Source organism: Amphiura filiformis, chromosome 7 (assembly GCF_039555335.1).
Source record: "Amphiura filiformis chromosome 7, Afil_fr2py, whole genome shotgun sequence".
In the NCBI taxonomy this organism is placed as follows: domain Eukaryota; kingdom Metazoa; phylum Echinodermata; class Ophiuroidea; order Amphilepidida; family Amphiuridae; genus Amphiura; species Amphiura filiformis.
Genome location: NC_092634.1, coordinates 7,719,055 through 7,744,488, shown reverse-complemented (window position 1 = coordinate 7,744,488; position 25,434 = coordinate 7,719,055). Strand labels below are relative to the sequence as shown.

Sequence of the window (25,434 nt, the reverse complement as noted above, 5' to 3'; positions counted from 1 at the left end):
TTAGCTTCGCCATGATGTGAAATAAGAGACTCATTTGCAGGCTCATTTGCCGAAAGCTCTACTGAAATGGCCAGTCTCGCTGCTTCAAGGGCAGCTGTAAATGATTCGGACTGTTTTGCGCTGTTGGTAACAAATTTCGAATAAAAATTGGCATAAGCTCAGCGTCTACCTTCTTTGCCTGCCTATCCCATAACATAATGTCATAGGCATAATCATCAAGAGATTCGGACACCTATTTCTTATGGTTAGCAATCGCGACTCAATGCCCCATAACCATGATTGACCTTCAAAGTGATCTTTGCGTAACTTATGAATTTTTATCAACAGTGTTTTTGTCAGCTTCTTCAATCATTTCCAAATAAACGCTAGCGTGACCATCAATGACTGGATTTAAAGCCAAGAGAGATTTGGCACCGGTATAATCTCGCAAGTGCGCATAAATATTGAATTTGCGAATAAAAGTATCAAGACCATCCGTAGGACTCCCTGAATATTTGAGACCAAAATCACGCATGTCATATTTGAAAGAGATGTTTACCTGATATCTACAGTACTAGAAGTCCGTTACATCATTATCTTGCATGAAAACAAATATACACGATCATGGAATCACGAACGATATAACATTGTTAATAATATAATACTCACAACATTGATAGGGTGCATACCATTTTGAACGATTTTATCAATGACATGTAAGGGGCTGTGCAATAATTATGAGCCCTGGGGAGGGTAAAATTTGGGGGGGGGCAAGAAATTTTGGCGAGACGAAAGGGGGGGCAAGCAATTTTTGGCAAGCCGAGAGGGGGGGCAAGCGATTTTTGGCACGCATTCACGGGGCACCTTTTTAATAAAATGCTTTAAAAGGCTTAGGAAAACGGTACGGAAACGCTTAAATATGCAAATTTTCCTGTCGCTGCGCTCGCAACATACATCTAGACCATTTAAAGTTTGGAATTTGGGATCCCAAGGGGGGGGGGGCAAGCAATTTTGGCGGGCCGAGAGGGGGGGGCAAGCGATTTTTGGCGGGCCGAGAGGGGGGGCAAGCGATTTTTGGCGAGCCGTTCAGAAAGTTTACCCCACTGTGGGGCTGATAATTATTGCACAGCCCCTAACGATTGTAGAATTAAAAACTGTTACAAAAAATAGTAAAAAAAATGAAAAGTCGTCGGTACCAATCATTTTGATACATCATGTATTTATCATCTTTAAAAGTGATTTGTTTTCACCAATATGTTGTGGGGTCTACACATATAAATGGTAACCCCTTTAGATCATGTCATGTCCCGTACCGATGAAAATCTGGTTCTTCAATGTACTGTTGGAACAAGGTTATCAGATCATAACGTCATTCACTGCAAGCTCAATGTTGAGAAACCTAGCGATCAAAAGGAAATTATTTCCTCCCGTAACGTGAAAGACATAGATTCTATGTCTTTTGAAAGTGACTTCCACTCGGCGCTCATCTCTTTGAATAACACCCCTGATGATGCTAACGCTGTTGTTGAAATGTTTGAGAAAGCAGTAATCCTAACCCTGGACAAGCATGTCCCTGCTACGGAAAGAATTGTAGCCATAGGGTTCGTCAGCCATGGTATAGTAAACGAAAGAGTTCGACGCAAATATGAAAAGAAATGGCGAAGAACTGGACGATTAGAGGTGCACCATCAACTCTATCTTGACCAACATAAGCTTGTTAATACCATGATTGAAAGTGCAAAGAAGGTTTGTTTTAGGGACAAATTAAAACACGCTGATAGCAAATCTGCTTTCAGAACCATAAATGGTCTTCTCAATAATAACAACAAGCCCTTACCTACTCATGACTCATTGCAATGTTTATGTGATGATTTTGTTTTTTACTTTAAGGACAAAGTTGATAAGATCCAGAAAGGCCGGGCCCGAAGTAGAAAGAAGCAGTGTAAATAATAACAGTGTAATTGATTCATGTAACCAAAGTAATGTTGTGTATGAACTATCTGAGTTTCCATTGTTAAGTGAAAATGATATGTCCAAACTCATTCAAGGATTTTCAGCAAAAATATATTTTGGTATATAAAGAAACCTTAAATCGTTAGCTTTAATAAACTAAAACAATTATTTCAATCGGCTCATAACTTTTGAAGATATGTCCTTTTAAAGAAATGTATCCGTTTTTCACTCTGTCCACGGATGAGGTTTGGCTACATCAAAGATTTAAACGAAACACACGGTTAAGGGCTGGGGTATGAACGTTTGGACAGTATTTATTTTGGGACATTAGAGCACATCAGACATATCGAATTGCATTCTGAATACGAAGAATGTCATTCTGATATCAAATAATTTTCTTTTTTGAAATTCGCAATTTAATACACATTTTATGGCAAATCATTAAAATTGATATTTTGATATTTAACAGTACTTGAAGTAAACTTTTTAAATCTGATGATTTATACTTAAAGTGTATGTAGGTGGGATGAAATGCCGATGATCAATTGAAAATTTTGACCTTTCGTATTGAAGATTTCCCAAAACACCAAAAAAAATGAGGTCTTTTTGGCAAAAAAATCCATATCTTCAATATGAAAGGTCAAAATTTTCAATTGACCGTCGGCTTTTCCTCCCTGCTACTCACACTTTAATAATATATCATTAGATTTATATAATTTACTTCGAGGACTGTTATATATCAACAATTTGAAAAATATCAAATTTTTATAATTTGTCATAAAATTTGTATTATATTGTGATTTTCAAAAATGAAAATTATTTGATATCAGAAAGACATGCTTCGTATTCAGAATGCAATTCGATAGGTCTGAGGTGCTCTCATGTCCCACAAAAAATACTGTCGAAACTCAATAAACGCTCATTTTGGATCCCTTAATGACATGGATAATAGCATTAGGCTTGGGAAAGCATTCACTATAAGCGAGGATCACCAGCTAGCTTCAAACATCTTCGCAACCCCGTATTTCTGCTGCATTCGCAAGTATCCGGCGCACAAGGATGGTACACAACGCAATTAATGCAATGAGAACTAGGGCTGAAACCTGTATTCGTCATGGAGGCAACCAGGTAGAGGGCAGAGCAGCACAGTAAACTCACTTCAAAAGAACCAAAGTAAAACTAAACAGCCCTTTTCAGGGCTACCTTTTATTCCAAAAAGAGAAATGACTTATGTTATCAATAAAAAGAAAGCAAGAAACGAGAAAAACATAAGTAATTGCAAGTATAGCAAAAGAAGTCCCATCCCACATCAATTTCGCCCAAATTAATGACACTTAACAAATTCCATAACCCATAAGCCCACCTGTAAAGCCCATTCCCTAAAATAAAGTTGTTATTTTATAAAGTTATCATCGAGGAATGTTTTATATTCATGCATGGTATATGCACTTTTCAATCTTTGAAGTAGCCAAACCTCCTCCGTGGACAGAGTGAAAAACGGATACATTTCTTTAAAAGGACATATCTTCAAAAGTTATGAGCCGATTGAAATAATTGTTTTAGTTTATTAAAGCTAACGATTTAAGGTTTCTTTATATACCAAAATATATTTGATCAACTTTTCAGAAATAGGAGAAAAAGAGGGTGCAATGTGGGGCCTCTTTCTTTTGGGACACCCTGTACCTTACGACCTGCGATATTTGGCATTGAGGGTTAAGGTTTAGGGTTAGGGTTAGGGTTTAGGGTTATGATTAGGATTTTCAGATTATTTCAGAATCAAAAAGCAAAGAGCTAAACATTCACTTTTGATATGGGCAATTCATGTGTTTTCTTTACTACTTTCCGCTGGTCAATGATGATTTTTCTTGGAAATTCACACTTCTGAAATGGCATGTATAATTATTTTTGTACGGAACTTCAATTTCGTGATTTGAAGGGGTGCCAATAATGTCAGGAATATCCAATAAGAACCACTGTTGTATTTTCAACCATGTTCTCTTTTTGCTGTTAAAACAGATCTGTGTACAAGATTAGAACGGAATCGAAAACTGATTGAAGATCTACTGTATTGTCGACACCACCATTGCCCATTTACTTGAAGTCGATCAAATTAAAAGCAAGTATATCAACCTCAAGCTTTGTCTCTGACTTTCTCTTTATAATTGGAAGAAAATATCCAAAAGAATCATCGTCAGCAAAGAAAGAATCTAAAGATTGAGCAATTCGGTCATCCATCTGAAGCAGAAACTACGGAATTGCCTAACCCCAAGCTTCAATCCAGAGTTATTTTATATCGTAGTCCAAACCCGAAGCTTCAAACAGGGGTTCTTTCATATCGTTAGAAGTAAAACCAAATTGAACAGTCATTCGTCTTGAGCGGGGAATGTATTGGTACTTAAGGACGTTGTTGTTGGCTCGCTGATAGTAATCAGTTCCATAGATTTTGACAACGACTACCGGGAGGTTAATAAAGCTAGCTACAGTCTGACAAATAACATCTGAAACCCTCTTATCAATCTGGATATCAGAAATAGCTTCTATTTATTGGTATTGTACCAATATATAATTGTGTAGTTGTTTATTCTTAGTGAATAAAAAACTATTTAGGACATCTGACGTATTCTACGAACAATGACAACACGACGGTAATATTGACAGATAAAAAAGTAGGCTAACTAGTTCAGAAAAATTGGTATGTAGTTCTTTTGGTACAGCCTGATTTGTGTATATACACCAACTTGTTCGTCATGCTTTTTGAGGGGTATTCGTTAACTAAATTACTAATTATATAGTTATATAGTACACGAAGATTCCTAATACCGTCAACATGTCACATTTTAGGATATTCCGAATCAAAACTACTCCCATCACGTTGCCCCTTATTTTCTTAAATCTGGTGTTTCATGTTATTGCGAGGTTGCAAGTAGTTCCTCTCGGAAATAGTGCTGACATATGCTCTCTCACCCAGGATAAAAAACTAATAATCGATGAAGTCACGTTCACTTTCAGTGGAGATCCATTCAACTCTTGCAGCTTGCAATTAACAGCATCAGAAGGAACAGGTGCCTTGATACGTATTCCTCACGGAATGCCCACTGATACCTTTATGTACGTAGACAAGCAAGGAGATCTTTTGAATTGTCAGAATAGATATGTTGTAGTTGCAGCAAATGACTCCTGTTATATTATATTTGCACACGCAAATCTCCAACTATATCTACAAGGTACTGGCAATGTCCTCATGAGTAATATACCAATAAACAAGTCTTTGCTTTTGTGCTCAGAAGGAGATGGCGTACACATTCAGGCTCTTTCCGGTGAATATGATTCAAAAAAATGTCCCACAAAAGAATTCAATCTTACTATTACCTGTTCCTCTTTCATTAATTTCATTTGTTCGTTTGAGTTTCCAATTAACTGTGATGCTTTTCTTGGGAATAGATATGTAGAATTTACGTGTCACAACTCCCGGTCAAGCCACACAGCTCTGATTATTTATCCAAATGATATCATGACATTAGACCTGTCAGAACTGAATATAACACAAGTGGCTAGTAATGCCTTTATCGATCAGAAAGGGTTGATGAACCTTGATAAGTTGAGCCTCCATGGAAATCAAATAGTCTCATTGGATGGAGAACTGTTTAATAAAACTAGGAAGCTGACTTTACTCTCACTAAATTCAAACAAGTTGATATTTTTACCAAGAGGACTATTTAGAGGGTTGATTAACATTGAAGACTTGTATCTCTACGAAAATCAAATTATTTCTTTAGATAGAGATTTATTCAATGAGACAAGAAGGCTGGTTACACTCTCCCTGTATAAAAACAAGTTGACTATGTTACCAAATGGTTTGTTCAAAGGGTTAATTAACCTTAAAATATTGGCCCTTTATGAAAATCAAATTATTTCATTAGAGGGAGATTTATTCAACGAGACAAGTAGGCTTATTACAATCTTCCTGCATGAAAACAAGTTGACAATTTTACCAAAAGGTGTGTTCAAAGGGTTGATTAACCTTGAAACGTTAGCCCTTAATGGAAATCAAATTATTTCTTTAGATAGAGATTTTTGCAATGAGACAAGAAGGCTGATTACAATCTACCTGAATGGAAACAAGTTGACACTTTTATCTAAAGGTTTGTTCAAAGGGCTGATTAACCTTGAACAGTTGAGTCTTGGTGGAAATCAAATTATTTCATTAGATAAAGATGTATTCAATGAGACAAGTAGGCTGACTAGACTCTCCCTAAGGTCAAACAAGTTGACAATTTTACCAAAAGGTTTGTTCAAAGGGTTGATTAACCTTGAAGAATTGTATCTTTTTGAAAATCAAATTATCTCATTAGATGGAGATTTATTCAATGAGACAAGTAGGCTGATTATACTCTCTCTGTATGAAAACAAGTTGACAATTTTACCAAAAGGTTTGTTCAAAGGGTTGACGAGGCTTTACATGTTGTCCCTTATTCAAAATCAAATTATTTCATTAGACGGAGATTTGTTCAATGAGACAACTGGGCTGGCTATACTATTCCTGTATGAAAACAAGTTGACAATTATACCAAAAGGTTTGTTCAAAGGGCTGATTAACCTTGAAGAGTTGTCCTTGATGGAAATCAAATTATTTCATTAGATGGAGATTTGTTCAATGAGACAAGTGGACTGAGTTTGCTCCAGCTGAATGAAAACAAGTTGACAATTTTACCGAAAGGTTTGCTTAAAGGGTTGACTAACGTTGGAGAATTGCAACTCTATAAAAATCAAATTATTTCTTTAGATAGAGATTTATTCAATGAGACAAGAAAGCTGGTTATACTCTTCCTGTCTGAAAACAAGTTGACAATTTTACCAAAAGGTGTGTTCAAAGGGTTGATTAATCTTGAAAAGTTGGCCCTTTATGAAAATCAAATTATTTCATTAGATGTAGATATATTCAACGAGACAAGAAGGCTGATTACAATCTCCCTGTTTAAAAACAAGTTGACAATTTTACCAAAAGGTTTGTTCAAAGGGTTGATTAACCTTGAAACGTTGGTCCTTGGTGGAAATCAAATTATTTCTTTAGATGGAGATTTATTCAACGAGACAAGAAGGCTGATATCACTCGTCCTGTCTACAAACAAGTTGAAAATTTTACCAAAAGGTTTGTTCAAAGGGTTGATTAACCTTGAAACGTTGGTCCTTGGTGGAAATCAAATTATTTCATTAGATGGAGATTTGTTCAATGAGACAAGTGAGCTGACTGCACTCATCCTGAATGAAAACAAGTTGACAATTTTACCAAAAGGTTTGTTCAAAGGGTTGACGAGGCTTTACATGTTGTCCCTTTCTCAAAATCAAATTATTTCATTAGATGGAGATTTGTTTAATGATACAAGTCGGCTGGCTATACTCTACCTATCTACAAACACGTTGACAATTTTACCAACAGATTTGCTTAAAGGATTGATTAACCTTGAAACGTTGTACCTTGATGGAAATCAAAATATTTCATTAGATGGAGATTTTTTCAATGAGTTAAGTGGGCTGAGTGTGCTCCAGCTGAATGAAAACAAGTTGACAATTTTACCAAAAGGTTTGTTCAAAGGATTGATTAACCTTACAACGTTGACCCTTCATGGAAATCAAATTATTTCATTAGATGGAGATTTATTCAATGAGACAGGTGGGCTGAGTTTGCTCCAGCTGAATGAAAACAAGTTGAAAATTTTACCAAAAGGTTTGTTCAAAGGATTGATTAACCTTGAAACGCTGGCCCTTCATGGAAATCAAATTATTTCATTAAATGGCGATTTATTCAACGAGACAAGTAGGCTGATTTCACTCTTCTTGTATGAAAACAAGTTGACAATTTTACCAAAAGGTTTGTTCAAAGGATTGATTAACCTTAAAATATTGTCCCTCTATGGAAATCAAATTATTTCATTAGATGGAGATTTATTCAACGAGACAAGTAGGCTGAACATACTTGGTCTGAATGAAAACAAGTTGATAATCTTACCAAAAGGTTTGTTCAAAGGATTGATTAACCTTGAATCGTTGTCCCTTGATGGAAATCAAATTATTTCACTAGATGGAGATTTATTCAACGAGACAAGTGGACTGAGCATACTCGGTCTGAATGATTATTGTCCAGTAGGGTGTTGTTGGGTTTTATGTGGCTCATTGCTTTGAATGCCATAGTTGGGAATTTGTTTGTTTTATGCAGGAAAAAAACAAAAGAGGAAAAAGGTAAAATTCAAACATTTCTGCTAAGCAATCTGGCGCTGTCTGATTTCCTTACGGGAATTTATATGCTTATAATTGCATTCGCTGATATCTACTTTGGTGAATATTTTCCTATGCAAGCTGAGTCTTGGAGAACTGGTGTCACGTGCAGAATTGCTGGCGCAATGGCAATACTGTCCAGTGAAGCTTCTGTGTTCTTTGTGACATTGATAAGCATTGACAGATTCATGAACATTCGATTTCCTTACTCTAGTTGGAAATTAAGACAAAGGTCATCAGCTGTAACAGTAACATTTCTTTGGCTGATTTCTTTCGCATTAGGAGTGATTCCCTCCATTTTCTCAGGAAAAAACTTCAAATTTTATGAGAACTCTCACGTGTGCATCGGACTTCCTCTGGCGCAGGTTGAAAGATTCGAAATCAACAATGCAATATTAAAGGAAATTCCGTTGGGGAGTGGTTATGTTTTCTTAATGAGTATCTTTGATAAATCTGTATCTCTTGGTTATGTTCCTGGTATGTACTATGCGTCGGCAATATTTCTGGGTCTTAATGGCATCTGCATTATTGTTATACTGGTGTGTTATGTAGAGATTGTGCGATCTGTTGTCAAGTCATCAAAACGAGTAGGACGTGAGCTAGGTATGAAACAACAGATCAAAATGACTGCCAAAGTATCTGCCATAATTCTTACAGATTTCCTTTGTTGGTCTCCGATTATTGTGCTTGGGATATTGGTGCAAAGTGGGCTAATGACTTTACCCTCTTCGGTATTTGCATGGTCTGTTTCAGTTATTTTACCCGTAAATTCTGCTATCAATCCGTATTTGTACACCATTGCGGCACTTATCACCAAGTATCGCAAAAAGCGTAAAACTGAAAGAGTTGAAAACAACCGAGAACTACCTCGACCATGGATCAGAAGCCTTTAAGACAAAAACCTCCGGATGAAAATTTGCTAAAGACACAACCTGTATTCATAATGCAGATGCCGCTGCACAGTCCTCAAGACATAGAGCTACGAACTTTATCTAGTGATCTAGATTATCGTCGACATCCTGAAAATAAATCTAAAGAAGCCGAGGCAAATTTATAAAATAACAGTTTGACCTTACTGTTATATATAACAGGCTACGATGTCTAAGTTGGGCAAAAAAGGCAGATGTTAAAGTTGAAATGTTAAAGTTGCTGAAAGTTGCAGCTCGATGCCTTAAATGAACATATAACATGTTCACAATCTACTTCAACTTCGTTGTTATTGCAACCAATTTGACCTTGCACATTTTGTCACGATTGTATTGATGTTCAATAATGTATGTATATATATCCGGATACATGCAAAAATCCATTAGATTGTGAAATTGGTTATTTGCACACGAAATAACATCTTATAATCATTTAGTGGCGCATGTGTGTATAAAAGATTTGTTATGGTTTAGTCTGGCTGAAAATGGTCAAGGGGTCAAATTTCATGTAAGTGACATTTGGAGCATGCATATTGTGTATTTTGGGATGCTGTGAAATATCACTGAAAACCTTCTTTGAGCACAGAGTGTAGAAAAGTTACGGCGAGATGGGGTCTAGTTATCAAAGCCTATACATAACGTCAGTTGAGCATATTCTATGACAATATCTATTCGGCTTACAGTGGATAGGACTATAGGACCGGTCAACTGGGCTTTGTGATCATTACATGGTCACAATAGCTTTAGGAGGTAGCATTATTTAAGAAATTTGCATAGTGGCAGAACTAGACTAGCAAGGATCGAGTAAAGTCAACATTGCAGCAGCAAGATAAGTTGTGCTGAAGATCCGTCAATACGTTGTAGGCATAAGTCTGTACCTAAGATAATTGGTTGGCAATCTTGTGCTCTCAAAAAATGGGAATTGGACCAAACGGAATTTAGACCTCTTTATCTCCTTAATATCTCCTGAGTCCTGAACAAAATTTTATCACACTCTTGCCTTACTTGACTTATATGCGCAGGCCCTTTGCGCTCTGCCGAGTAAGCCTCCTCCATTCAGTTCTGTCTGTTGCTTGTGTCTTTGCTTCATGTGTGGTCATTCCCAAGTCCCTCTGAATTTGGTCCTTCCATCTGGTTGGTGGACGACCTGGTGGTCTTTTCTTGCTGAAGTCATTAATGTAAGCTTGGTGGGGAAGCCGATGTAGAGGCATCCTGAAGATGTGCCCAGCCCATTTCAAACGTCTCCGGCAGATAACATCATTGATGGAGCTAGTGATGTTGAGACTCTGTCTGATGGAGTTGTTGCGGATTTTGTCAAGTAGGGAAACTCCAAGCATTGCCCCAAGGCATCGCATTTCAAAGACATCCAGTCTGTATCGGATTCACGTAGTGCCCATGATTCTGACCCATTGGTGGCAATAGGGAGGATGAGGGACTGGTACACTCTATAAATATTTAATGAAAGATGTGTCACTCGTCCATATCGTCTGTATTGGATGTACCTACAATAATACGTGTGAGAGTATGATGGTTCAAAATGGTAAAGATACTTTTTGGACACCCTGTACGTACTATTATTACTAGGTTCACATTGTTCCTTAGCAATTTGCAAAATTGTTCCTTAGCAATTTGCAAAATTGCTAAGGTCTGTTTCTGTCAAGTTCTTTGTTTCTTTCTTTCTTTCTTTCTTTCTGTCAATCTTATAATGAGCCACCGTAGCCATATGCTTTGAGCCATGTTGACCATAGTTGGTCATTAGGACCATTGGGTGGGGGGACAAATGAAACATGATCAACTTCAGGTCAAAGGTCATCCACTTCCGGCAATGGCCAAATACGTGATTTCACTAAAAATGCTACTCCTTCCACAAATTACACAGCACGATGATGGCACTTTGGTACATGCATCAGCTATACCCAGTGTCTAAAAGTTATTGTCCAGAATCGGGGTCAAAGGTCATTAAGGGATACTTCCGGTATATGACCAAATACCCTAAAATGCTGCTCCTGTCGCAAATATATATAGTACAACAATGTTACTTGGTCATCAGGACTAATAGCTGGTGGCACAAATGTCACATGACCAACTCAAGGTCAAAGGTCATGGAAAGGTTATTATGGCCGAAAATGTTATTTCCTATTATTTTTACTAAAACTGCTACTCCTTACTAAATTACACAGCAAGATGACGTCACTTGACACATGCATTAGCCTTGAGGTCAAAGGTCATACGAAGGTCATTATGGCTGATGTGATTTTCTGTTCTGTTACTCACAAATAAATTATAGCATGACATTACTTGCATACAACCATTGGGGTCAAAGGTCATTGGGTCAAAGGTCATTGGGGTCAAAGGTCATGTAGGTATTACTTCCAGTATGTAGCATATCACCTTAGGAAGTCGCACTATAATAGCGCATGACCAAAGTTGCACAGAAATATTTACATGAATATTGAATCATTTTTGGTTAGGCCAAATAAAAAATAATCATGTTTCGCGTCTTCTCCCGCTTCCTTTTTTGAGGTTTCTTCAATTATATTTTTGTTTTTGAAATTCAGTTATAACTCTTGGGAGTAAAGATGCTCTGTTCATACATGTATATTCCAATGAATTATACATATGCTGGACCTTTTGAACTCGCATATGCTATAGGTGAGCTAACGAATTAACCTTGGTCTCTAGCCAAATTCCAAAGTTATAGTGCATTTCAAGACCTCTCAGTAAAATCAGCATAATATACTACCTCTTACATGCATTCATGCTATATAGCTGGGCTAATTAGCTATAGGCCTAGGTAATTAGCTATTGCTAAGGTCGCGTATATGGTCGAATCCAACGAAAAGTGTACACGGCATGTTCAGGGCCATAACTTAAAAGTATTAATCAATTGGCATTCGGTTTTGTATTGTGTTTATTCGCCTTGATCATACGCTTCGCGCCATATATAATAAGACCCCCTTCTGTGAAAAACTTAGACACAGAGACCCCAAAACATGCTATTTTACCCATTTTTTCAAAATATTTCTTAAAGTATTTTTAAAAACATATAAATCAGTTATGAAAAGAAGTCATTGGATTGAATCTAAATTGATTTCCTGAAAGGTGTGTGTTCAAAGATTGCCTGTTCAATTTTTCACATATTTGTACATAATTTTGAATTTTTTGTGATCATTTTTTGAGTGGTATTTTTTACATTACCTACGAATACAATTTTTCATAGCACTAGATATATCTTTAAAAATGGAAATCACTAATAAATGCGCAATTGATACAAGCTTTGATATGTCCATTACTGAAATGCATTGCATTCGGACATCTTTATTATTGTGTTTAGCTGCCAGAAATTCTAAATGGCACAAAGGTAGGTTTGGTAAAAAATATGCATTACCTCCGAATACATGTTAAAAGCTGTGCCATTTCCACAAAGTGAGAGAATAGTAAACAATAGTTAAGCAATAGGTGCAGGGTAATACACTCTTTATTTCTACCAAGTTTCAATAGCCTGCGTTTAAATGTTTCTGAGATGTCAACAATAAAAAGCAAGTATTCGTAGGTAAATTTCGGTAACCGAATGTTACCTACGAATACAATTTGACATCATGACAGTATTGTGAAACACCGCCATTCATGCCAATGCCCATATTGGTACATAACAAAGGCCTGTATGTTTGCTATCAAATCATATGTCAATGAAAGTTGCGAATTCACATACATGCCCACCATGCAAAACTGAATTCGGCTTAATTGGTGAAAAATATGTACTGAAATAGACGACGGCCTGCTCGTTCGAAAGAAAAATCAGATTCCAAGAGGATTAGCAAGGGCTAAATACTTGGATTTGTCAACTGTTATGTGTGCTTCATTTTAAATGTTTACCGACCTTCAGGTTTCTGAGTAATTTGTGTCCAAATTGATTTATTCGAAGGTAACTTTTGACGTTTTCGCTAAGGTTACCTACGAATACCATGGAAAAACGACTGTTCTCATTGTCTGATGATCTAGACAACACATTGATGGACCCTGGTATAAAGCTAATTGTAGTTGCCCTCAAACGAAAGGCCACAAGACGTAACTGACTCCAAGATGGACTTCACAAGTCTGCAATAACGGTTTTAAGCGATTTGTGTGCAATTAAGCAAATTAAAGTCACTTTAGTGCCTTTGTTTCTTACTTCAATCCTCTTTCAACCGCTGTGAACCGACATAAAGTATCAATAAACGCACATAAAGAAAATAATACATTCAAAGTGCTTTATAAAATGAAGTTTTGATTGCGATATCCACCAAAAGTCTAATTCTTACCTACAAATACTGAGATGTTACTTACGAATACAGCATAATACATGACATGTGCAATGAAGTGTCTCTACCAATGGAAATTAATTGTCAAAAACTTTAAGCGGTACCACAGGACACTATTATTACCCATATACGGATTCATTCAACAATTATTTATTATGTAAAATTGCTGATTAACTACTTGTATATCAAAATGAAGTGGTCAAAATCTTGCTAAAAGCATCAAATTTTTTTGATCTAAGGTAATATCATTTATTCATTTGGACGTACCATCTGAAAGAGATCTAAAAACTACCATTGTATTAATACATTACCATAATAGCAAAATTTAAACCTCTAAACTCAATATAGATATTGTTAAATCGCTCATGTTACCTACGAATACCCGGGTTTCTTCACCTTTTCATTGTATAAAGCGTTAGGTGTATGCGTATAATTCCTAATATTCTTGAAAACATATATCCTACTCGTTCTAATACAATGTGTAAATTGATTCATACTCATGTGATAAATAAAATACAGATATTTACCGAAACTTCATTTTCAAAAATAAACTAGCATAAATTGACTAAGATCATATTGATCGCGTTATAAAAATAAAAACAAATATTTTCTGGTTGAGCTAGCATTTTCCTCACACCCTGTGGTCTACTTTACACGAAAAAAGCGTTAAAAGGAATATTCCATTTGTTTTAGGTTGATTAGTATTGCGATAGTGAAAGCATCCTAGTGGTATTCGTAGGTAACATTGGGTTTTGATATCACATTTACTATCACACGTCCTGGATTTATTTTTCAAGATTAGTAATGGCACTTTTGGTTCCTATAAGGCCAATATGTCATCAATCAATGGGCAAAAGGAAAAAATTGTGGAGACATTTTTATTTCGGACTTTTATTTTTGGCCCGTGGACACTTTTGGTTGGATTCGACCATATGTGTATGCGCAATTAGCTCTAGTTAAAGATTGCTTTAGTGCATGAGTATCACATTGTCAAATATAAATTATATCAAATGTCACGAAAACATATTATTTATCAATAGGATATATAAATTAAGGTATTATAACTTAAATAATGTAACTATATAGTATGCATACAGGTTGTATCAAAATGATTGGTACCCATCAGTTTGCAGTGATGTAAACATGACTGCGAAATCAAAATGTAACACAGAATCAACCTAATTTCTTGATTAATGAGATAAACGGTCATATAATTAACAATTATGGTCAATTCAAGAAGATCCTTATATGCATTGGGGTATAACCACCAATACTGATGGGTACCAATCATTTTGATATAGCCTGTAATGTTTTCACCAAAATTGTAAATACTATGCATATGATATAAATATTAGAAGAAATCTACGAAAATATTTAAAATAATTATAAACAAATTTGTGGAAGTTATTATTATGGTCAAGGACGTATGATTTGCGTGGGAAAATCGCAGATCGCGTGGAATTATTTCAGTGCGATATTGAAGTAATGTGTATCTTCCTTTGGTCAGGACAGTTTTAGGCCACAGTTGACTTCATTCTGTCACACTTTAGTATTAAAATTACGCTCTGTGCGCATATTTGTCCTGGTAAAGCCATAGTGGGCCTCAGTCAAATGAGAAACATAACGGGAGTGTCCTAATGATGAACTTTTCAATAATATTTTTCTGTAAATTTGTATTAAGGTTGTGTCTAAAATGCTGCTTTTAATGCGCGAGGAAGGATATATTTCGCCGGCCTTTTTCACAGAAATTCCCGCCTGGAAAATCATGCGTCCCATGCTCGCAGTCGTAACGAAATTGTAACAGTATAATCTTGATGTTCTTGTTATAGAGTATTAAAATTTGTATGAACAGAATATTTTCATGTCGGTGTTGTCAAACGCGGCACAGAATACACATTACCCATGTGTGTAACGTGTTAGCCCGGCAGGCCTATTATATGCTCAGTTGTGTATGCCTATACGTATATAGCCTACCCGCCCCTACCAGGCAATTAATTTAGAGGGACAATAAACAATGGTTTTGCCGCTGACCTGCTCCAAATTTGACTTTGCCTGAAAAGTATTTTTGAATATAAAAGGCGCATTTTCCTGTAAAGTGGGCAAACACGAAGATGTAGGCCTACACTACTTGGTTGCATTTTTACCCGCTAGGTCAAGCTGGTGACAGCCCTGAAGGAGGCACTCTTGTCCCCGGGCACTTGAGCTGGAAATAAAATACACAATATTTTATTGGTTGGTAATGGTGTTAAAGCTTTCAATCTTTCAATGAAAAGGAAATTTTCCTTTACGACAATACTTGTGAGAGATATAATTGTTGACAATGGTAAATAGACTTTTGGGGCACTCTGCTATTATTATTAGGTTCACATTGTTAAAGATTACTTTAGTGGATTAGTGTCACATTGACAAATATAAAAAATATTAAAGGTCACGAAGACATTAGTTTGTAAATTAAATCTAATACTGGAACTAATTTGCAACTCACTTTGCTACGTTGCGTCCGAAAACATCGGACTTCGTCAGGCATCTGATTGAAGATGTTGTGATGACGTCAGATGTTGTGACGTCACGTCACAACATCTTCAATCAGATGCCTGACGAAGTCCGATGTTTTCGGACGCAACGTAGCAAAGTGAGTTGCAAATTAGTTCCAGTATTAGATTTAATTTACAAACTAATGTTTTGAACTACTGGATGAATAATCTACACCAAGATGTCACGAAGACATATTATCAATAGGATATTAACTAAAATAGTACAACTTAGATAATATAATATTATAATTATAGTATGCATAAATATTCTCAGACAATTTTGCACATCGTTTTCAATATTGTATTGTGACTCTGTGAATGAAGAATTAAATCTCTACATAAAATACCTGCAACTAAATTACAATATACGGTGTCAATGTATTGGTTTGTGAGTGTTAAGGTTCCAAGTGACTCTTAACGAGCTTAGTTAATTAAGCGGTCTTAAGGGCTGGGATATGGGCATTTGCACAATATTTATTGTGGAACATGAGAGCACATCAGACATATCGAATTGCATTCTGAATACCAAGAATGTCCTTCTGATATCAAATAATTTCGATTTTTGAAAAGCCGATGATCGATTGAAAATTTTGACCTTTTGTGTTGAAGATTTTTTCCCCAAAACACCAAAAAATGTAGGTCTTTTTGGGAAAATATGTATATTTTCAATATGAAAGGTCAAAATTTTCAATTGATCGTCGGCTTTTCATCCCAGCTACATACCGTACACTTTTTAAAGTGTACGGTACTTAAAAGTACATATCATTAGATTTATAAAGTTTACTTCGAGGACTGTTAAATATTAAAAATTTAAAAAATATCAAATTTGTGCCCATCCACCACAAACTGGTCGTAAAGTCGGCATTTTCAATTTTGAGATACAATCAAAAACAATATATGGATTTCTATGTAAAATATAGTAGGAATTTGACCTTTGATGAACCATAATTTCACTTCCAGATGTCCGATGAAGCTGGTTGAGGTGTCATTTTAAAGCTGAAAGTGCATTCCTTTTAAATCTGCAATAAACAGAAAATTATCTAGAGCCGACTTTACTACCACTTCGTGGTGGATGGTCACATTTTAATAATTTGTCATAGAATTAGTATTATATCGCGAAAGTCAAAATATCCAACTTATTTGATATCAGGACATTGCTCGTATTCAGAATGCTATTCGATATGTCTGGTGTACTCTCAGCTCCCACAAAAATATTATTCAAACGGGTAAAACGTTAATATCCGATCCGTTAACCCCCCTGGAATTATGAAAATTTTTGGGCCTCATAACTGCTAAATTGATATAAAAAGTATCCATATTTAGAATAGCAAAGACTTGAACAATTTATTTGTGAGGTGAAATTTGGGCCAAAATGCTCATTTTTGGAGAAAGTCCCCCCAAACGGTATATTTTTGCCCAACATTTTTCGGACTACGTAAGAAAATAATTCTTGAGTAAAAATTGTTTTATTAATTTTTAAAAACAAAAAAAAAATATCTAGGATCCCCCTTTTAAATTTTGTTTTGAATTTTGATCAATTTCACCATAAATATATGAAATTTGGGCTAAAATCGAGCTTTTTCATGATATTTTGGGCAAAATTTAGCATTTTAAAAATATTTTTGGTGAAAAATGTTGCGTTTTTTTTTTCCATTAGTATTAGGTGCGGTCCTCCTTACCATAGACGGCGCGCAATATTTTTCCGTAGTTAACATTTGCATCGCATACATAATGTACATTAGTATTCCTCATACTGTCATTATTATTTCCTCTTACTTAAAGGAGTATTTCGTGACCCTAGCATTCTCTATTTATGTCATTTTTCATTAGATATTCACGAAAAAAACCTATTCCCATAATTTCAGTTGATTCCGATTTTGCGTTTGCGAGTTATGCATGATTATGTGTATTACACTGCTCCATAGACAATGCGTTGTAATTTCGTTCTGGTGCACCAGAATGAAATTCAAATTTCACGATATCTTTGCAAAACGAATTAATCTGCAAGAAATATTTTGTACATAAACATTATGTAGCCAGAGGTTTCCAGTGATATAAAAATCTCAACTTTTTTGAGAAAAGTGGGGGGATGAGGCTGTGGATCACGAAATGCCCCTTTAACAAAAAGGAACGAAGTATATTAGATTTAAAATTCTACTAAAGGGGTTCGAACCAACAACCTATGGATCCATAGTCAGACACCATACCACTATGTTAAAGCAATATGCAGACATTTTAGACGTACACTATTGTATGTAACATATCTACGTTATTTAATCTATTGCCATTCTATTTACAGTAATATGTAAGTTTTAACGAATGTTTGATGACGTAAAATCGATAATATATTTCTACCAGATATTATTCGTATTATCGATTTTTTTAAATCGATAATATGTTACTTAAAAGTCATCAAACATTCGTTAGAACTTAAACATTACTGGAAATAGAATGGCAATAGATTAAATAACGTAGATATGTTACATACAATATTGTACGTTTAATACTCGGAGTCTGCATTCTGCTTAAGAGTCGTTTTGCCAGAAAGGCGTCGGTTTATCATACTTATTGATTACGGAATAAAGCGCATACACACGATATAAACGGTTCCAAAAAAGTAAGCCCCCCCCCCCCTTTTGGTATAATCCAAAAATGGCGTGATCAATTTTCTTGTTTTAAAGTTTGGAACATAGACTGATTAATTATGCATCAAGTGAGAGGGTTTTTTTGCTACTTTTTATCATCTTGATTGCAAAATACAGCCATTTATGAAATTTTCGACCAATTCTATTTCCAGTAATATAGCCATTTATGAAATGTTCGGCCAACAAAATTTGCATTTTTTACATAGGCTTTTTATGCTTCAATATGTGTTCGACAATTTTTGCTTTCAGTGAGTAATTTAATCAAAAAGAAGAATCTTTAATTTAATTAAATTTGAACTTTTTCTGATTCAGGTGTTACACATTCAAAAACAGGTTTTATCATGTTATGGTTCAGTGAATAAATGGAAACGAATGCTGCAGCTTATTAATGTCTTTCAATAATGTATAGGCCTTCCTTCCATGTTAGATGGCTTCCAAGCATTGTTCGTTTCTGTTGTTGGTCAAGCTGGTCACCCGCATGCTGCAGAATTTGCTGCAAAGGTGATGTTGTTCCTCACTTGTCCGCTTGTAACAAGTTGAGTCTTGATAACGGCCACCCATATAAATGATTTTTGAACTATTCAAGAAATGACCAATAAAATAAGTGTATTGGGATCCAGCATAAAAGATTTAACCAAAAATCTGGTGGTCCATTGGTTAAATTAATCAATTAACACAAGATTTAACATTATTATTGAAGTAAAGTAGATTTAAACTGTCATTCAACACAACATATATTGAGATAGTTACCTCAATATTTCGATGTGTACAACACACATCCTCATCAGGAGGGCTCCAATGATGAACTGATGGAGTTGAATGTCCTGCTCTCGACCTTTGATGTCCTTTCCATTGATCGGATTAGGGCATTATATAATGAAGGGAGCTCAAGTCCTTGATCACGGTTGAGTGCTGGAGTGTGTTTTCTGATCTCCCTCAACCAAGCAACAAGACTTTCATCACCCTACCCTTTCTGGACGGCATCTCGCAAAAACTTCAGCGTATATTCAAACCCTACGGGGTAGCCACCAGCTTTAAACCCCACACGACTCTTCGCAAAATCCTTGTGTCACCTAAGGACCCAGTTCCAATTGAAAAACGCTGTGGTTGCATATACCAGAATAACTGCACCATATGCACAAAATCTTACATCGGACAGTCTGGAAAACAACTGGGACAGAGACTTAAAGAACATAAGTCCACTGCCCCCAGCAGGACACCATCTGCCGTGTCTGAACACAGTACTGATACTCATCACCAAATTGACTGGGATAATGTCAAGGTTTTGAATCGTGAAGACAGAGAATACCCCCGCCTGGTGCGGGAGGCCCTTCAAATCAGAAAACACACTCCAGCACTCAACCGTGATCAAGGACTTGAGCTCCCTTCATTATATAATGCCCTAATCCGATCAATAGAAAGGACATCAAAGGTCGAGAGCAGGACATTCAACTCCATCAGTTCATCATTGGAGCCGTCCTGATGAGGATGTGTGTTGTACACATCGAAATATTGAGGTAACTATCTCAATATATGTTGTGTTGAATGACAGTTTAACTCTACTTTACTTGATTATCTACCAACACGTATGAGCATACACAGTGATATTATTATTGAAGTTACAGTTGTTCCTTCCAAATACATTTAATTAGAATGAAAAACTTGTTAAATTTACGCATGTTAATGCATACAAAAGCCAATTTAGAAAAGCGCAACTCTTGTTTATGTATAAAAGTTCATAAATGGCTATATGATTTCTCACTGAACCATAAAACATGTTTGCAATGTGTAGGAATTAATTCATGAACATCTTAACGTAAGTTTTTGTGAATACTCTCAATCATCTGGGAATCATACAATGAGAATATAATTTTAATCTATTCAACCAGATTAACGTACCTTGGAGCAACCAACGTTGCAGCCAGCACACAGTTGACCCCAATATCAAGTTCACCCAGGAAGGCTTATCAGACAATAAACTCGCCTTTCTTGATTGTCTCGTTCACGTAAAGGAAGACCTTTCCCTGTCAGTATCTGTTTATCGAAAACAGACTCATACTGACCAGTATTTGCAGTTCGACTCAAACCATCCGCTCATCCAGAAACTCGGTGTGGTAACGACTCTTTTCCATAGAGCGGAGACCATTGTCACCAAGGAATCCGAAAAGAAAGCGGAACAAGATCACCTGCGTAAAGCTCTCCACCATTGTGGCTTCAAGAATTGGGCAATTGATAAAGCCCTGAACTCAGGTGGAAAAGACGGTAAAGAGCCCACCAAACATTCCAGCAGTAATTCTGGTAGAACTGCAAGTGCTACAATCCCTTACCACGGTGATTTATCGGAGAAACTTAAGCGCATATTCAGAGAGTATAATATCACAACTCACTTTAAACTAGTCAATACCATACGTCAAGCCTTAGTCCACCCCAAGGACAAGCAACCCAAAGCCAGGCAGAGTGGACTTGTATATGGTATTCAGTGCGCGGAGAGTTTCAACTGTACTGACACTTATATTGGAGAGAACCACTTAAGAAACGGCTACAGTAACATCAACGATCTAGTTCGGGCCCTGCAGAATCAGCGGTTTATGCACACCTAAAAGCCAGTAAACACGAGGTGGACCTAGAGGACGTCAAAGTCCTCGACCGTGAAGCACGGTGGTACGAACGGGTAGTAAAAAGAAGCCATCTGGGTGCGAGCAGAACAACCATCCCTCAACCGTGGTGGAGGACTCAGAAACAACCTCTCACACGCCTGGGACAGAACCATCAGAACTCTACCTCGCCAAATGACGTCACAGGGTGACGTCATCGGGTCTCAAGGTGTATAACATCACAACCCAGCTGAAGGTCAGTGGTACTGGCCGCAACGTTGGTTGCTCCAAGGTACTTTAATCTGGTTGAATAGATTAAATTTATTCTCTCACTTAACGTAAATTATTTTGATAAAAAAACAAAAAAATATAGAAACATTCCTTTTTGATTAATTTGCTTTCATTGAAAAAGGTCTGAAACCAACGGTGATGCATAAAAAGCCTATGTAGAAAAGTGCAACTATGTTTTTGGCCGAAAATTTTAGAAATGACTGTTATTCTCAATGAAGAGGATAAAAGATAACAATAAAACCCCTTTCACTTGATGCATAACTAATCAGTCTATGTTCCGAACTTTAAAACAAGAGAATTGATAAAGCCGTTTTTGGATTATACCAAAATGTCTTAGGGGGCAACCGTTTACTATTACTAATGAATACGTATATAATTTCCGATCAATAATAAACCCTAACTGTTAGATAATACCCTAACTTTGAGACCCTAACGCTAATAGTAGGGACACCACGACTACAGTTACTTAAACGGGCTCCATATTCAAATGTTACCTACGGTAAATTAGTTCGCAGGCGGTGTTCCGCGGCGCGGGGTGCAGTCACCCACCCCAACACCGAGCCTGTTTATACCCGCCCCAACACCCGCTGCCTGCCTATGGCCATAACTGTACCAATGGGGGTCTGAATCGTGCAACAGTATGCTTTGATTATATTTATGATACGTATTTATAAATACGCACGTGATGAACTCCGGGCTGCCAGAACAGCTTGTAGACCCGGGGGGGGGCACTCACATTTCCCAGCTATACGGGTATGTGCCGCGGCGACGACCCCCTTTTTCAGAGCCACTGGCCGTTCCTTAGACCCTCTGAATTCATTGTTTGCCCGCTCTGAAGCCCCAAAATTTTTCTAGCCGTTCCATAGACCCTCAGATCATCGATTTCCGCTCTCATCGGCATCTTGAGAGACGTGTTTTCTGTCCTACTATTTCAAGACCCAAAAGCTACTTTTGCGAGCCCAAAAACTTCAAAGGGAATTTTCCATTAATTTCTTCCCCATTGAAACACATTGTAAGGAATAAGGTGAACTTTGGGTGGGATTTTGGGCTCCTTTAGTAGTGGCAACACTGGTTGACTGATAATAAATAAACATTGCAGCAATGCCGATCGCGAGAGTCCAGCTGGTGAACATTTAGCTAGAAATAAATGATTTTGAGATCTCTTTTGGAATAAAATTGCCAAATATGAGGAAAAGTACCTTAATAATTATGTACACATCCTTGCAGCTCTCCATAAACAATGAATTAAAAGGTAATTTACGATCTACTGGTCTAGTAAAATTGGGAGTGGAATGGCTGTCAAATTCTGCACACTTCACTCAATCATCTCATGGTATAAGCATGACAGTTCAATGTAGTCTAAATGTTTTTCTATTCGGCACTGAAAAAAATAATTCTTGTGGGTTTGTTTTTATGGTGGGCTTTTTGTAATGCTGCTATAATATCAGTAGGCTAATAGCATAGATTGTAGGTCTACAGGGTCTAGTAATTTTGATTTGAATGCTGTTTTGCTTTGTTTAATTGAGGTTTCCATCGTAATGGGCCAAACCAGACCTATTTTGCATTAATGATTTTCCTGATTAATAATTTAATGCACAATTCAAAGTGAAATCGATTCCTTCAAAAATCTGTGGCAAAAACGCAACAAAATTGAACCCTGGTTTGGCCTGCGGGTTTAGTTTCCGAGATTTTTCAGATTTTGGCGGCCGATCAGTTCCCAAGACCCCCTTTTGGCCAGTCAATCAGTTCCCAAGACCCCCCTTTTTGACCGGCCAATCAGTTCCCTAGACCCTCCTTTTTGGCTGGCCGATCAGTTCCTTAGACCTCAAGTTCGAAACTGGCGGTGGCACACCCCTACCAAAAAAAAATTCGAGTGCCCCCCGGGCTTGTAGATAGGAAATCTGGACGTAACCTTCGACACAGCAGGTGGTCTTCCTGTACAATTGAATACAAAGGCGGTAAGCAACACCAGACTGTGCAGCAAAATTGTCTATTTTGTTTGACTTTGATATTGTAAACGTTTCCGTCGATAAATATTTTTTTTTTCAAAATGTTGTTTTTAATAACATATTACAAGTTCGGAATGTGTAATTCGTTTAATGTATGGATGATATTTATCTAAATGATACCAATTTCAAACTACTTTATTATATTTAATCACGTTTAATAGTGGCCTCAAAATAACAAAATAAGATTTGTTTTGTACAGGGTGGCCCAGAAAAATTACAGGGTGAATGAATTTGAGAAATAGGCATAATAATTCAAAAATTTAAAAAAATAACGTGTAGCCCATCTTATTCTGCATCTTATACGCTAATTTTATTTGAATCGTTTGACTGATTGCGAAGAAATGCGCGATTACGTAACATATGCTTCAATTCACTTCACTCCAAGTTTGAAAGAAAGACCATTCAATACAATGAACGCTAGTGGTTGACGTGTCATTGGACATTATATTTTGTTTGGTGAAATTATTTTCGTTCATCTTAAACAACCTGTTTCTTTCAAAACATTTAATTCAATGTGAAAAAATGCACGATATTAAACATGAAAGCTTGCATAAGATAATGCTCGGTACTTAAATATCTTTTGACGTTAACGTTAATATGTTAATATAAATTATTGTATAAAGTATAAAGAAATATTACAAACAAAATCCAGCTAGCTAAACAAATTAAAGATTTCTTATACTGAAACATTCATGTTTTTGTAATATTTCCAAAATGGTAATGAAATATGTTATTTTTTTCTGGGACACCCTGTATAACACACACAAGGGTGATTCTACTGTCTTACTCTATTGCATAGCGTAAGATAATATGGTTATTAGGGACGCACCATTAGATTTTCAGGGGGGGCATGGGAGTTTGGGTCAGGCAGAATTTTTTTTTTTCGCCTCCGAGAGCACCAATTTTTTTTTTTTTTTTTTTTAGTGCCTTCGGCGGCGAAGTACTTTTTTTTCAATTTTAATGTAAATTTTTATACAAAGTTGGGATGGTGAAATTTTTTTTTTACTTATCAGTGAGGCAAATTTTTTTTTTTTGTCTCACTAGTGGGCAAAGTTTTTTTTTTCGTCTCACTAGTGGGCGAAGTTTTTTTTCAAAAACTCCCATGCCCCCCCCTGGAAATCTAATGGTGCGCCCCTTATATAAAGCTCTATGGACTTTATGAACATCTGTTGGTTGTACCAACAGATGTTCATAAAAGTAACAACTGACAAACAGGATTATATGCATCAAGAATGGGCAACATTTTTAATTGCCCATAAATAATTTTCGTTTTATAAAATATTCACCTCATTCTTAAAATTTGATCGAACAAGTATTACAAATATTAGTGAACAAACCAAAAGATCGATGACGTCCTATAAACGTAACTAGTTTCGTTTCTTGGCCGACCCCCTCTCTCCCTGCCAGAAACGTAATAGTGAAATGTTGAAAAATTTGGGTCTTAAAAAGTATACGGACAATAAATGGGACATATGACAGGGTTACCCCTAGTATCAACAATGTGGATGGATAAATCATGCCGGTATGTTCACAAAACTTGTGATACAAGTACACGTACTGATTTCTAAACACTTTCTCAAACTTGATCACCCATTTTCAAGATTACCCTACAGGGCTTGAAAACATTCATCCCCTATTATACATATAATATGGGTCCACGTTTTCAAGATTTATACTCGAATACAATCTTGAAAACGGTAGCCCTAAGACGGGAAAATGGGCTCTATAAACTACCACCTCGAACCCCTAATATACGTAGGCCTATATAACATGTTATTTGGGGTCTTAGCTAACAACCAATCACAACGCCGCTAAAATCTCTACCACATCCGCAATGAAGTGATATACGCTCATCACGTATCCAATCGTTGTCAAATGATTATCTGACGGCAGTCTGTATAATAACTGACCTCATACAGCCTGTCTCAA

At 36.5% G+C, this 25,434-nt stretch overlaps 1 protein-coding gene across 1 annotated transcript; it reads left to right on the top strand.

The window, feature by feature from the left end:
- Positions 1 to 19,031: 19,031 nt before the first annotated feature.
- Positions 19,032 to 21,211, top strand: LOC140157602 (uncharacterized). The gene is made up of 2 exons (XM_072180841.1): positions 19,032 to 19,112; positions 20,501 to 21,211. The coding sequence occupies exons 1-2, from the start codon at positions 19,032 to 19,034 to the stop codon at positions 21,209 to 21,211; spliced, it is 792 nt and encodes a 263-aa protein (XP_072036942.1).
- Positions 21,212 to 25,434: the final 4,223 nt, after the last annotated feature.

Bases quoted from the DNA above. Each gene is read 5' to 3' on its own strand.
- LOC140157602 (XM_072180841.1), top strand. From the start codon at position 19,032: ATGTTAGATGGCTTCCAAGCATTGTTCGTTTCTGTTGTTGGTCAAGCT. The intron at 19,113-20,500 runs GTGATGTTGTTC...CTATTCAACCAG, and splicing joins CTGCAGAATTTGCTGCAAAG to ATTAACGTACCTTGGAGCAA.